General features: G+C 42.7%; 1 protein-coding gene across 3 annotated transcripts; it reads left to right on the top strand.

Moving 5' to 3' along the window:
• The first annotated feature begins 2911 nt into the window (after positions 1-2911).
• Positions 2912-14726, top strand: LOC133900020 (uncharacterized). Of its 3 annotated transcripts, XR_009906490.1 has the most exons (14): positions 2912-3337; positions 4000-4058; positions 4149-4232; positions 4355-4648; positions 4932-5071; positions 5696-5783; positions 6251-6433; positions 6590-6751; positions 6843-7036; positions 7793-7943; positions 9190-9352; positions 9766-9845; positions 12249-12399; positions 12511-12778. XR_009906490.1 is itself a non-coding variant. In XM_062341089.1 (13 exons), the coding sequence occupies exons 1-12, from the start codon at positions 2977-2979 to the stop codon at positions 9828-9830; spliced, it is 1944 nt and encodes a 647-aa protein (XP_062197073.1). In that variant the 5' UTR covers positions 2912-2976; the 3' UTR covers positions 9831-9845; positions 14262-14726. The 3 variants fall into 3 exon arrangements, 2 of the variants coding, with proteins under 2 accessions (XP_062197073.1, XP_062197072.1); XM_062341089.1 differs by lacking the exons at positions 12249-12399; positions 12511-12778 and adding an exon at positions 14262-14726; XM_062341088.1 differs by lacking the exon at positions 12249-12399.
• The last annotated feature ends 1109 nt before the right edge of the window (positions 14727-15835 follow it).

Genomic DNA, 15835 nt, shown 5'->3' with positions numbered 1-15835 from the left:
TGTAGATCCTGGTCCGATGAAAGTGTGCCTTGTTTCTCCTTCTGGATATGATTTCCTCCACCTTAGGTGCGAACTGCATATTGCACTCCATAGCAGTTATACCATGGTCTCAAAAGTAGTCAGCTGTTCTATAGAATATGTGCTCAATGATGGCACACAACGGAGGTTCCGTACACCCTTTAGGACATTGTTGAACGTCTCCACTATGTTCGTTGCCTTGATGACATACGTAATATGAGAGAAAATAATTTTAGAAAAGATATTTGCATAAGAAAGGGTAAAATATGATCATTAAAATACTACATGCTAACCTGGAACTGTGAGTGTCGTAGATTAGGGCCCAACGCTCCGCTGGCTTTCCCGCTATCCACTGTCTAAATGTAGCATGCGAACGGCTAACGATAGTTTAGCCCCTCACCATTTGTGTCCATAGATAATCCTCCTGTGCTTCCTGCTTTGCCATCATATTGCGAGTAGTCTCATTTAACTCTTTTCATATCTCGTTGAACTTCGCCTGCTGGTTCTGAAGACGCAACCATTTGAATCTCTTTATAAGAGCCTTATTGTGGTACCTTGTGTACAGGTTCACGCCCAAATATCGCATGCACCACCTTCTCTCCACATCAGGCCATGCAATTGAGTAGTTTGTGTTATCATGCAGCACGTCCAGCGCATGCAGAAGACCCTTGTTGCGGTCTGAGATGATACAAACTCGTTCTCTATTGGCCATAACACGTGTCCTCACCAAGGTGAGGAACAACAACCAGTTATCATTGTTCTCACTCTCAACTATTACAAATACGAGAGGAATGATCTGATTGTTTGCATACGTCGCCATCACTGTCATAAGGTTACCATGATACTTGCCGCTAAGAAATATGGCATCCACGTATATAACAGGATTGCAATGTCTAAAAGCTTCAATGCATTATCTAAAGGACCAGAAAAATTTAATGAGATATCGGTCAGTAGTGTTGTATGATCCATCCTCTAGCTTGATCGGCTCATCCGTCATGGCCCACTGAGTCCCTGGATTTGTCATAGTAATCTTTTGCAACAGTCTCAGAGCATAGCTGTAAGACTCTTCAAAACTTCCAAACAACATCTTCAATGCCTTCTGCTTCGCTCGCCATGCGGTGTGGTAATTGATCAGCATATTCGTCGTAGGTTGCACCTCCTCTATAATAGATTTTTTGCTCGTACGAAGTAAGGACAATTCGGGTGCTTGATACACCTGACATCATATTTCGTAGGGTTAAACCGGGCGCACTTGTGGTCCCTTCTAGTGATTACAATATAGTTGCTAATAAAACGGATGACCTCTTTCTTGTTACGAAACCGTTGTTCGACCTAGATGTCGCTATTCTGGTATCCCCAGTTAGATAAGATGTTATACTAAACGATGACACAATCCAGCAGCCCAGCACCACGTAAGTACTAGATCACCGGCACTGGGTCATCATTGTCATTAGCTTCTTCATCCCTGCTACCACCAGTTTCATCATCCATACATCTTGCATCTACCTTAGAAGGGTTCATTCCAACTCTCTCTGTAACGGAACTGCCCTTCTCAATATTCCCTCCTTTCTCTTCATGCATCACATGCTGGCTCAATCCTTCCACGCTAGTCACTGCATCATCTTGTACCTCCCCGACATGCCCTTCCTCCTCTTCATGCACCAGTTGTGATACTATATTTACGTATACCTCAATTTCAAAGTTCTCATCCAATATATTGCATGAGTACAAAGCACATGCGTTATTCCTTCTCATCTCGAACAGCGTATGGACAACGATCGAACTGTTTGGAACAAGCCGTAGCCGCACACCCTCCAGGACAATATTATGGTACTGACAGTTCTGAATTAATACGAGTCTCCTGTGCAAAATAGCGGGACGTTCTCCATAATAAATATGGATAGTCATATTGTATATACTAAACAAACATACATGTAATAAAATAACTACTTAGATTTATATACGATACACAACTAATTATGCTCCTCGATAAATATTAAGTACATTAACCTAAGTGATTAAGCTAATTTATCAAATTAGTTCTGTTAAACTAATTATTCTGATTAAATATATAACTCTAATAATTCTGATTAAATTATGTAAATACTCTAATTATACTGGTTAATGACATGAATACAATTATACTAAGAGAATAATCTAATTACACTGATGAATAAAATTCAAATTATTAAACCAAGTTAATAATATAATTACACTGACTAATCAAATTCATATAATCAAACTATTCAAATAATCTAAGTACTCTAATTTATCAACTTAATATAATTAAACAAATATAATTAACATATTAAATAATCTACTTACTCTAATTAATATTACTAATCTAAGTATTAATTACATGCATAAGCTTAAGACTCTAATTTATCAATTTAATATAATTTTTTATTAAATGTAATTCAACGAATTAAACCATCTACTTACGCTAATTTCTATTACTAATCTAACTATTAATTATCTACATAATCTAAGTATTTACTATAATTAACCTCGCGCTGCTACTCCTTTCCTCACGCTGCTGTTCCTTGCCTCTGCTGCTGCTCCTCCCTCTTCACTCCTCATTTTATAGTGGAGAGCATGTGAAGCAACAAACACGGCCAGCAAAAAATGATGCATTGACGCGACGTGACGTGACAACGAGACAACATGACGTGACACAAAGAAATCCTGGGCCGATCATTTTCGACACCTCATATGCCGAAAACGATATACCGAATATACATGCTAAAATTATAAATACAACAATATATTATCTATTTTGACAAATATATTTTTTAAATTTTGCTCTTCTTGAGCCAAACAAACAAAAGATTGTGACATCGGGGGCCCACTTGCCAGCCTCACGCCATATCCGTCCGTTAATAACGTCCCGCCTCCCTTATCCCCATTCCGCCACGCGCTCCCACGCCGCGCCGCTCCCCTCCCCACCGCCGCGCCGCCATGGCCGCCATGGCGCCCTCCTCCTCCTCGCTGCCGCCTCCCGTCCCCGCGAAAACCCTAAACCCTACCCGCATCCTCCCTCTCACCCGCAAGGCCCCTGCCGCCGCCGCGTTGGCACCTCGCCCGCTCCTCCTCTCATTCCCCACGCCCGCGCCCGCGCCCGCCCGCCGCCTCGCCGGACTCCGCGCCACCGCCCAGCAAGGATCCCCCGAGTACCAGTTCGATGGTGATGAGGAGGACGAGGAGGAGTGGGAGGATGACGAGGGCGACGAGGAGGACATGGACGTGGAGGCGATGGAGGAGGAGGCGCGTGGCGCCGCCGCCGACCTCGCTAAACGCCTCGCCCGTGAGCTCCACATCGGTGAGTGCCATCATCTGGTCGCCCCTCTTGATTCCTCCCCGCTCGTGGAAAGTAATTTGAACTCGAACCATGCCGCGGTGGTCGCCATTGCTGTGTGCGCTCAGTTGGGCTCGCGCCCTTGTCCAATTGCGGAATACTGGCTTTCGTTTGGTAGTATCTGCAGTGATAGATCGGCAGCGGCCAAGCATTCGATGGTAGTATTCACCTGTTGGTCAGTATCTGCAATTCTAGAGCACAGCGTGGCGGGAGCAGTAGTACAGAGTTCAGACTTGACGCTGTGGAACAACCCTATGAGAAATTTTTAGCTTACCTGGTGGCTGTATGTGTGGTTTTTTCCATTGGTATGTGCTTCGACTTGGTCAGCCCTGCTGACATGTTAGCGGAGCTGGGCTCGCGCATTGCCCTACTGCGGAGTAACAGCTTTCATCTGGTGGCTTCTACAGTGATTGATTGCTAGGGGTCAAGTATTCGATGGTAGCATTTCATTTGTTGTTCAGTATCTGCATCTGGGCGGGTGTTGTAGTTCAGAGTTCAGACTGAATGTTGCAACCCCATGAGAGAACAAGTAAAATTATGTTCCTCAAGTAGGGTGGAATGTTGTGTCCATTTTTCTTTTTAAAGCCATTGTTTTGTCCAGTAATTCATAGCTAATTGCATTTCAGATGATGACGTCCGGGAGAAAAGAAGAAACGTCAGAGATAAGACAACAGCGTCTAAACATGTCAGTATACATACATTCATGTTCTACTAAATCAAATGCCCAAATGTTGAAAAAAGTTGTTTGATGCACTGTCCTATACATGATTTATAGATCCCAGATAGTCTTCTCCCGAAGGTGGCAATTATCGGGAGGCCGAATGTCGGTAAATCTGCACTATTCAACCGTCTTGTTGGGGTATGTCATTTACAAAAATACACACATCACTTCAGTGTAGTGTCTTTAATGTCCATCATCGTGTAATGTTTTGCTCTGATTGCAAAAGCTGCTACAGTAAATTGAATTCTGATGCCTCACAGGGCAACAGGGCTATCGTTGTTGATGAACCTGGTGTGACAAGAGATCGCTTATATGGACGATCTTATTGGGGTGATCAGGAGTTTATGGTTATTGACACTGGAGGAGTAATTACTCTCTCAAAGTCTCAAGCAGGTGTGATGGAAGAACTTGCTGTCACCACTACTGTTGGTATGGATGGGATTCCTCTCGCCACCAGAGAAGCTGCTATTGCGAGGATGCCATCAATGATTGAAAAACAAGCCGTTGCGGCTGTTGATGAAGCAGCTGTCATACTATTCATCGTGGATGGTCAGGCAGGTTTAGGCAATTACTTTTTTAATTAGATCACTTCGTTTCCTGGATTCTTTTTATTTTTGTTCTGTTAAGTGTTTGTTAGATAACTAAATCCATATCGACCTTCAAGCACAATTGCTGTATCAATGCCTTTCCGTAAGCTCATTCATGACATGAAACGCATTACTTGTAGCCATAGTTCTAAAGTTCTCTTAAGCTTTTTTATTGACCAGAATTATTGTTCTATAGTTTCTTGTCTAAGTTTCATTCTTACTAACATAACAGTACCAAAACATATTTCAGGCTGGTCTTGTGGCAGCTGATATAGAGATTTCTGATTGGTTACGCCGCAACTACTCTGACAAGTGTGTTATACTTGCTGTCAATAAGTGTGAATCTCCACGGAAAGGGCAAATGCAAGCATTAGACTTTTGGTCACTAGGGTGAGATATAACTTGTTGTGTCTCCAAAATGCATATCATTAATTTCGTTTGCATTTCAAACTATATACAATACATTATTGGTTCTTTTATGTTTCATTTTAGTCTTTTTAGACAACAAAAGTAGTTAAAACATGACACCAGATAGTCAGATACAACACATTGCAGCGCTGCTCAAATACAAAAGACAAACTGTTAAGGATATAATAGAATAGGGTATTAGAGTCCATTTCGTATTCCTAGTTCCCCTCTCTTATACTCTGTATATATTGTCCCCATGGGCTATTATTCAATATAAGTGCTATTCATAACACAAATAACACACTTGGATAAGGTAAAAATCCCCACTAGAGTCCATTGTCTGATGTAAACTATAAATAAGCAGCAAACTATTGTCAGAATTTCAGTGGTTCCACATGCAGCATCCTAAGCTCATTTGAATACCACTACTCTAAGGTCAAAATGCTTCTAGAATTTGTTGTCTGCAATGCTCCACTTGCCCTCTGACTTTAAAGCAATAAAATGTATTAACAAGGACCTCTGTTTTTTGTTGATGGTGTGCCTTCTGTTTTACTGCCGAACACTTAGCTTTGCTGCTCAGCTCATCTTTCTGTTGATTTCTGCTAGGTTTTCTCCTCTGCCAATTTCTGCTATTACTGGCACAGGAACTGGGGATCTCCTTGATCTGGTGTGTTCAGAGCTGAGAAATTTTGAGGTATTGAAATTGCTATGTTTACCCAGACATTGTTCTATCCTGTTTGGTTGATGCTTTTTCATGTTAATCATTGAACGTTATGCATTTTTTTCAAATAAAGATAGGACATTATGACAATAGCCACATGGCACTTGACAATGGAGGCAAAACTAGTTTCTTACAAAAAGGCTAGGCTAATTTACATAGATTTTACAATAAGTGAAGGGTTGGTACTGTTCAGTGTGCCGATTAACTTCACCCCACAAAATTGGAAGCAAGATACAGCTGCTCGAAAGTAGAAAATGCTCTGGAGTGGGGACCCCTCACTGTTCTATTAAGTGTATTTGACTCTGGAGTCTGTTACCTTGCTCCAGAAATTTCTGTCTCTAAAATATTTTTCTAGAATAGCTGGCATATCTTTCCTTTTGTTTGATATGTGAAGATACTTTTCAATTACGTCACATAAAGTAACTCATTGGGCATTTCAGGGATTGGATGGAGTTGAACAAGACAAAAATAATGTTCCTGCTATTGCCATTGTGGGAAGACCAAATGTGGGGAAAAGTAGTATTCTAAATGCTTTGGTTGGAGAAGATAGAACTATTGTAAGCCCAGTTAGTGGGACAACCCGTGATGCCATTGATACTGAGTTTACTACTGCAGATGGGCAGGTATGTTCCGGATACCTCTGTCAATGTTTAAATCTAGAGCTGCATTACTTGTACTTCTTCCTTCTTCGTAACAGAATAGGATTTTGACTTTAAGAAAGACCAATTGGTTGTCATAGGATTATAACACTAATTTGCTCATATTGCTATATGTTGCAGAAGTACAAACTTATTGATACTGCTGGGATCCGGCGCAGGGCAGCTGTTGCTTCTGCTGGTAGCACAACAGAAACGCTCTCGGTAAAACGTGCATTTCAAGCGATCCGCCGCTCTGATGTGGTTGCCCTTGTTGTTGAAGCGATGGCCTGCATTACAGAGCAGGTATGTTAACCATAAACACACATACATTTAGACCCCAGAAAAAAACATAGAATTATGTTCATTCTAACACAGTGAATATCGTGGTGTCAAGGATTATAAAATTGCAGAAAGGATTGAGAAAGAAGGAAAGGCTTGTGTCATTGTTGTGAATAAATGGGATACAATCCCAAACAAGAACCATCAGAGTACGACACATTATGAGCAAGATGTAAGAGAAAAGCTTCGCATACTTGATTGGGCACCTATTGCCTACTGTTCTGCGACAAATGACACCAGTGTTGAAAAGTAAACCCCTTATCTTGTTTTGTGGACTCCAGAATAAGCTTTTTATACCTCACTTTCCAGCATTTGATCATCTTTTCTTGGGCGCATTTTTAGTTATTGATTGTGTATATAGTAAACTTGCAGATTTTAGTATGTTAGCTTCATTATTGTTTATCTCCCTTCTGAATATGCACTTGTTTTCATAGACATACCGGACCCCACGAATCACTCACTGTTGGCTTGCTGTCATCCAAGTTCAAACTACAACATTGCGACTTTGCGAGTGCTGAAATATGAGCCTGTTTTCCTGTCCTTTTGTACCCCGCTCTGTGTTATAAACTAGAATTAACTCTTCGTTATGGAACAGGCAATGGTTAATCTCAAAAATAAAAAGTTTTGTGCTGTCTTTTCCAACAGTGAGCCATTTCCATGGCTTTACTTGCTCGAAGTTAGCCAGTGTAGTGGGTTACACTGGACATAGAATATTGAAATAATAACATTAAATATTCTTGCCTGGTTGTCCTATTAGTTTTACCCAAGTCTGTTTGCTGCTTATAATTGTTGTTGTATCTTTCTTGATTTTTTTTAGCAAACTTGTGAAGCTTTTGTTGAATCCATTAACTGATGTTTCCCCTCAAAACTCTGAGTTCTGTATTGCTGGTACCTGTGATCCAAACACCTGATTTGTATAACCCTTGTAGAATATGGTTAGCTTCACAATTTAGGTATCATTTCCTGTCCTGATATTCTTTAATATTTGTATCAAATTGTCTTCAGGATAATATCTGCTGCTGCTTTGGTTGAGAAGGAAAGGTCTAGAAGACTTGGTACCTCTATTCTTAATCAAGTTGTTAGAGAAGCTATAGCATTCAAACCTCCGCCACGGACAAGAGGTGGCAAACGAGGTCGTGTCTATTACACAACACAGGTAACTTGTAACCTCTTTCTGGAGCCAACAAACTTGTTTTATATACGATACCATCTTCATAGTATAAGCTGAAGAGGTCATTATTCATTTTTGCTGCAAACAAATTTACATTTCCTATCTGTAGTGAAGACAACAGAATCAACGATAATCCTGAAATCATGTCAGAGTAATTGAAGATGTAGGAATTGCCCTTATTGCCACCCGAAGATGATTAGATCCCTGAAATGCCACTAAATTATGTATCTCTTCAATGCTACTGTTCCTGATGCATGCCTGTGTTTGCCATTGCTGTCAGCTCCTCTAGGCCCAATTGCTGTTAAAACCTGGAAAGCTGTTAGATTTTTCTCAAAAAAGCTGGTCTTTCCCTTTCTGGGCTCTCATGTCACAGCTCTCCTCTCTTGATGTTGTAATGGGCAAGGGTTTGTAGACCAAAAAATGTCACAGATATGCCTGATGAACTTGCAAAGAGTTACCCGTGTAGAGGATAACTGGATACGGAGGTCAACTCCTCCGAGTTGCTGCTGCCGCCTCATCTTCCACCTTATTGTTTTGTGGCTGTTGATAAAGATGGATGAGGTTGTTGGCCTAGGGCAAAGGGCCAGAGATGGAGGCTCGAGGCAGCATCAATGCTTGTAGGACAAACCATGGTAGCAGATCACAGGGGTGCAAGTTGGTAGTACTGCCGACCATGGTATGTAGGTCCCAAGGGTAGGTGGATCATCTTTGGGAGACAAACGCAGTGGCTGTGACCACCGTGGCCCCACCACCGGGGTCCCCATTGTGGGGGTTTGCAAGATCCTGAGCTAGGTCATGAGCTGGGTGTGAAGAGAGCTCAGAACAAGGGTAATTTTCTTCCTGTGCAGTCCACTTAACAGAATGTTGACAGAAGATGGACATCAGTAGCAAATAGGGGCAAGCATTTAAAAAGGAGTGGCAATGGAAGGGTCAATGAATTTTAATGGCATTTCAAGTAGTTGTTATCTTCCAATGGCAAATATGGAATTTCTCTAAAAATATTTCTATTTCAGTAAATGATCTAGCTGATTATCCTATAGATCTTGTTAATACAACCAGAAAAGAATAACAGTATTTTCAAACAAACTAGAAGATCAGTTAGGAGATTTCAAACAAATACCCTTCAAAATCTTTACTGCTTTCAGATTTATAGATTTATTTTGAAACTAACATTATAAAACTGTCTTCTGCATTCTTTTGCATCTAAAGAAAAGTTATTATTCATTTGTAGGCTGCTGTCGGTCCACCAACATTTGTTTTCTTTGTAAATGATGCAAAGCTCTTCCCTGAGACATACCGCCGTTACATGGAAAAGAAACTCCGGTCAGATGCTGGATTTCCAGGCACCCCTATTCGGTTGTTGTGGCGTAGCAGAAGGCGGGCAGATAAACGAGGTGAGAAAAATATCGATGCATATAGTCTCAGCAGTTTTAATTGAAGAGATATTTTGAATAATTAATCGATGCATATAGTCTCAGCAGTTTTAATTGAAGAGATATTTTGAATAATTAAAGCTGACATGTAAAGAAAGTTAAAACCAATAAAAAATGGGAAAAAGGAATTAATATACTGCTAGCTTGGTTCAAGTCAAATATTAGTATAGCTATCGCTGGTAGCACATATAGTATCGTTGTGGCATGATACTTGTGTAAGATTCAGGTTGCTTGAAAGTCAAGCCACAAAATTTCTTCAATTGATGTTGCCGTCTTTAGCACTATTATGAATTTGATTTTTGCTTTTGAATTGAATCATTCGAAAGTACTAAACTGAATATCTCTTCTTCTTTTTTTTTGTGTATTCTTGGTAGGTAAATCTGCAGATATTAACTTGCAAAGCTCAGGAACCTCGGGCAAAATGGCTGCAGTTGTCTGAGTCACAGCCTCACAGGTATCTTTCCATTCCCTCCAGTCACAAATACTTGATGTTTTGGACAAGTTCCGTTCAAACTTTTGAAACTTTGGCTATCAATAACTTTTAAAACTATTTAGTATGAAAATCTGAAAATCATATGTGTATTTACTTTTAAAAATACTTTCATAATCTCATGAATTTATTGGATTTTATAAATATATCCTAGTATTATACTAGTGGTCAAAGGTACACATTCGAGACCGTATCATGTCCAAAATGTACTTTTGAACGAGAGGGTACTTTTTTTTTTTCTTGAACACGCAAAAGAGTTGCGTATCATTGCATGAAGAAAAAAGAAAGGTTCAATTACAACACACACCCTCATAGGGCTGGCAACGGAGCAGGCCGGCTTGGGTCCCCGTGGGTTTTACACCCGACGGGGGTGGGGGCCGCTGCTTGCACGCACCTGCCCTCCCAGCCGCTCCGCCCGCGTCCGTCGCCGGCGGTGTGCCGGCGCGCCCGCCTCGGCTCCAGGCCACCGCCGCACCCGCGGGTCCATGCACGGGTTTCGGGTCCCCGCCGGGTTCAGGGTGGGGGGGCGTATTTCCACCCGTTAGGCGAATCGGGTCTGAGTTGGGTTTTTGGATTCGGATTTTGGGTCGGGTGCGTTCTGGTTGCACCCGGTCCTGACCTGACCTGTTGCTAAGCCTACACCCTCATAGTTTAGTACAATTAGCACTACAATCTAAAGAAAGAACAACCACATAAGCAAACTTAAGCACTATGCGCGACCCACCACTAGCGACAACAGCCCTTTTGCTCCCACATCGCACCAAAGTCTAGCTTCTTCGCTGGCCAGCCGTAGGATTTTTTGGATATTGGGCGTCGCACCATTGAATACACAGTCGTTGTGGTGTTTCCAAATGAGCCAGGCGCCTAGAATTACCAGCGAATTGAATCCATCCTTCACCAGATGGCAAACATATTGCTCGTTCTTACCCACCAATTTCTGAACAACAAGTCTTCGGGCTATGGCGTCACATCTGGGATCCCGAACCGTCCAAACAGGAAGAACCAGACCTACCTCGCGAAGACACATGAAGTTAAGATGTGTTGGATGGATTCATCCGCTTGATCATAGAGTGGGCATCTCACAGCATGTGGCAAACCCCTCCGAGCAAGATGATCAGCTGTCCAGCATCTATTGTGTACCGCCAGCCAAAGGAAAAATTGACACTGTTTCGGATCCCATGACTTACAAATATGTTTCCATGGCTCAAACGAATGGCGCCGTGGAAGGCCTTGTACGCCGACTGAGCTGAATATTGTCCAGACTTTGAAAATCTCCATCTATGTTCATCATCAACCTCTGGCTGAAATCCAAACTCTGACACCAAGTCCTATAAGACAAGGTACTATGAAAGAGCTGTAACAGAAAGAGCACCTCATATATCTTGGATCCCCAGGAGTGCGTCTTGAACCATGCGCTTGTTGGCCAATCTCTTGGGGATGAGAGCATGAAGATGAGGTGCAAGCTCAGCAATCGCCTAGCCATGTAACCTCCTATCTGTCCAGAATAAAGTACTGCCACCATTGCCCACCATGGTGATTACTGAGACCGAGAAGAGTGCCTTAACATTAGCATGGATGGGTGCGGCAAACGCCACCCATGGTTTGTCAGGTTGAGTTTTTTTGTAGCCACAACCATCGCATTCTAAAGGCCCACCCGAGCGTCGTGAGGTCATGTATGCCCAGTCTCCTGAGTTCTCGCAGCCAGCACACCTTCAGCCATGCAATGAGACAATGACCGCCCTTGGCCTTATCACTCCCCCTCCAAAGGAAGGCACGGCGGATCGTGTCGATTGCCTTGGGCGCCCAACTCGGTAGGTCCATAGCAATGGCTGGTAAACCGACATGGATGTCATTAGCCCAGCCTTCCAACCGGGTAGTTGGTCCGCAATCTTGTCAATGATTGGTTGTACCTGACCCTTGGTTAGTTTCCTGATTGATAATGGCAGCCCAAGATATTTGCATGGGAGTTTCTTGATCTCACAGGGAAGGCATTCTTGAATCGAAGTGAGTTCATTCTCTGTGCATTGGATTGGTGAGACACTACTCTTTTGAATATTAGTTTTAAGACCAGCTGCAACACTGAACAGCTGCAGGATGTCTTTTGATCATGCCCATATCCTCAATGATTGGCTGAAGGAACATAACCTCATCATCCACGTATAAGGACACTCGGTGTTGAATACATAGACAGTGGCTGGAGCAGTCCCTCGGCACTAGCCTTATGACAGTGGTCTTTGTTGAGAACTAGTGAATGGGACATGGAATCTAGAAAAGTATTGCTGCAAAATTTAAGCACATCATGCTAGTATGGCACTACTAATTATTATTTTGCAATTTATAGATTTCGATTATTTGTTTTTATGGCAGGGCATGAAGTGATTGCTAGCCACTACGTTGATTAGAGACCTTGTCAGTACAAGGATATTCTTGCAGTTGTCGTCCTGCTTGGGAGTTCTTTTGTGCAAGCTGTAGGAACGTTATTAACATACCTATGGCAATTTTGGGAGCTTATTAAAAGGTATCATCATCTATTAGCTCCAAGGATTGCATATGTAGCAGACCAGTACGCTCTACACTTTCTTCGCAATCTAATTAATCAGCTCTCATACATTGATTTATTCTTTTGTAGGTGGTCAGAAAGGTGATAAGGGTCAAATAAATGAAGTAAATAGTTCAGAGCATGCTGTTTCTAACAGTGGTGCTGGCCGTCTGACCTGTTGTGTAGGTGACTAGGTGCGTGATGGAGAAAAAGAGGGGAACGGAGAGGGAGAAGACGAGAGAAAATGGATGAGGGGAGAGAGAGGACCTTCTTATAGTGTAATATTGTACGGTGGGCTCCTATGTATTACTCATGAATAAGAATATATTTTCCCCCTCAATTCTTTCCCTCCCATCAATATTTTTTATCTTCTCCTTTAGCCGCTGCCAAAAATATATTGTTACCATGGTGCTTGATGAGGATATTCAGCCTCAAAGTTCTTCGAGCACTGCATGCCTGCATTCTGTGCTCTATGGCTGCAGCTGCAGATCCTTGGACTTGAGGTATCAGTCGATTGGGGCTAGTCTGCTTGGGGCGTGATCCACGACAAGGAGCAGTGTGTGCGGGTGGTTGTGGTCGTGGATTGAAAAACAGAAATTGTGGAATAATCTCGGCTTAGATTATTATTCGGGATAGCACAGGGGCTATATATATATAGTACAGTATACAAACATAGTGTATCTCTAACTCCAAGTTTATATAGCACAGGAGCTATATATAGTACAAACATAGTGTATCTCTAACTTCAAGTCTATCTCTACTTTAAATCAGTTTATCTATAAACTGTACAATCAAACTCCAACAATTCAACCGGCCGACAACCGGAGTTGTTGCCGACCCGCTACAGGGGGGCGCACACGAACGTGCTGGCACTGTTGCCGGACGGGCAACAGTGCCGGTCAATATGATCATTCCAACATGGATGACCGATCATGCGTTGCACCTCCGCCGCTCCTGCCGCCTTCCGGTTATCACAGGGAGAGGAGGTCGCCCATCTTGCCCTCAAGCAGGCCGCCGAGTGAGCTCGCAACCCAGAACCGGGTGTCACCGTGGATGAACCCCAGGAGCTCCAGCCACGTGGACGCAAAGGCGAGCGCTGACCCCCTGTGCCATGAAGATCTGGAATGTCGGGACGCCCATCTTTCACATTGCATTCCTTTGGCGTTTATGAATCTGCCCTCGTTATGGAATTGTTATGTCTGTGCTATCCAGAACTGTGTTTGGTATTATTTGGTACCATACTGTTTCAACTAGCTTGTGATAGTGTCTTAGCGAGCATATATGCATCGCACGTCTCAGTTTTGCTTCGCATGAAGCATGTGACATCCCATAAATCCAAGCAAACTTTTGGCGACGTTCCTTTTCGCTTGCTTTGATTTCCTTGGCTTTATCTTAACTTACTTGGCTCTTCCTTTCTCCGAAAATCCATTACATTCCCTAAAATAGAAAATCCTGATCTGGAGGTTTGCGGGACGAGTGGAGCAGGAGATTTTGAGGGAGCAGAAACACATGGTTCTTCATGAGCGGTCAGCATTAGCGAGCGTTCGGGCGAGACAGCTAACGTCCGCACACTCGAAAATTAGATAGTTCTTGAGGGAAATAGAGAGACCAAGTTTGTTCATGAGGAAGCCCCAGCTGGTTAAAAGTTGTTTTTGTCATTTTTTATACGTGCGGGAATTTTCTTTCCCGATTTGGGTGTGCCGGCGAGATGCAGAAATCATGCACGTCCGAAATTTAGATATGTCCTTTTTTTCTTTCAAAAAACTAGTTTTGTTCCATGATTTACCGTTTCTAGTTACCTAAAGAATGCCAATGTATTATACTTCTTCTATTCCTGCAAGACACCGACCAATGCCGAGCTCGAGACGCAGACGGCGCCCTGTTTACCCGACGTGGTTACAAGAAGGCGTTCTTCGACGCCACGAGCGGGCTGTCGCTGGAGCGGGACCTCGCCGGCGAGCCCGCCGGGTTCTTCAGCCCTTAAGGAGTTGGCACGTTCGCCGGCGCCGACGGCGGTTCGGCATGATTGCGGCGTCGAAGACTAGAAGGCATTCTTCGACACAACGGGCGGGATGTGGCAGGATCACGCCGTCGCCGGCCAGCCCGCCGGGTTCTTCTTCGCGACGGGCTCCCAGGGCGGTGGGCAGGAAAGCACGGCGCAGACGGTGTCACGCATCTGGCAAACCAATATTTCTGAAATTTTAAGTTGTTTGAAATTTCCAATATTTCTGAAATTTGAAGTTTGATAGATATTTGACCCCAAATCCTATTTGCCCGGGTTTTTCTTTTACCGGTTCAATTTTTCACTATACCTATCCGTAAAACAAAGATTTCCGCTTACCGGCCGGTAGGTAAATCCGTAAATGAAGCCATGCGTGCTGGCATCAGTAATCAAGAATAATCGATTTACAAGAGTCTTAGCATAGCAATGAACCCAAAACCAGATGACCACAAATTCTAGGAAATTAAAACCTTAATCAACTACTATATACTGCAGCTACTGTAGCAGTAGGCTCTGTGTGTGTACATGTATATATATGTATTTATATATATATATATATACGTATAGATATACATGTATATGTATATACACATATATATATGTACGTATTACATATATATGTAATTTTCTTTTTGGGAAATTTTAGAAAAATATCGAAATGAATATTAGTTACATTAATAAATTGGTTGAAAAAAAACTAAAATGCAAATAAAAATATCTAAAACTCAAAAAAATATGAAACAAATTTTTTTAGGTTAGTATTACTTCCATCTATATATTAAAACTACTATATACATGCATAAAAGTACTATTGTTTTCTCTATAATTAATTGAATGAGTTTAATATTAATAATTCTATAAATAAATATTGAAATGTACAAAATTTATGAATCTAATTTTTTTAGTCTTTTTTTGTCATGCTCTACACAGCAAAATAAAAATGGGCGCGCGTAGACGCGCCAATTAGGCTAGCTACTGCTAGCTGACCTCACCACGTTCGCGACGCTACATTTAGAAAATATATAATTATGGCATTATCCCAGCATTTGCATCACAAGATGCACGCCGCGGTCATCATCTTTGTCCTCGTCGTTGTCCCTAACCTCGATCTCCAGCATGGCGTAGCCATTGGCGCGGTACTAGCGGAGGATGTCCGTGTCCTCGTCCTGCATCCTCTTCACGAGGGCGGCGGTCTCGGCATGGTTCCTGCGGATTTGCTCTCGGAGCTCCGGCCGGCCTTTGAATAAACCGTCGATGGTCAGGGCCGGGAAGGATTCTCGAGGGTGCTCCTTCAGGAGGCGGTCGATGTACTCCTGATTCACCCTCACCATCTTCGTCGTCCTCTTCTTCTCCTTCTTCGGCGCCGCCGCCGTCACCGTCTCGCGGTTGATCTCCTGCTTCATGGCCTTGGTC

Source organism: Phragmites australis, chromosome 19 (assembly GCF_958298935.1).
Source record: "Phragmites australis chromosome 19, lpPhrAust1.1, whole genome shotgun sequence".
Taxonomy (NCBI): domain Eukaryota; kingdom Viridiplantae; phylum Streptophyta; class Magnoliopsida; order Poales; family Poaceae; genus Phragmites; species Phragmites australis.
This window is presented reverse-complemented; position numbering and strand designations above follow the sequence as displayed.

Excerpts from the sequence above, each read along its gene's own strand:
- LOC133900020 (XM_062341089.1), top strand. The coding sequence starts at position 2,977 with ATGGCCGCCATGGCGCCCTCCTCCTCCTCGCTGCCGCCTCCCGTCCCC. Across the intron at positions 4,649-4,931 it reads TATTCATCGTGGATGGTCAG|GCTGGTCTTGTGGCAGCTGA; the intron begins GCAGGTTTAGGC and ends AACATATTTCAG. Across the intron at positions 7,037-7,792 it reads AATGACACCAGTGTTGAAAA|GATAATATCTGCTGCTGCTT; the intron begins GTAAACCCCTTA and ends AATTGTCTTCAG.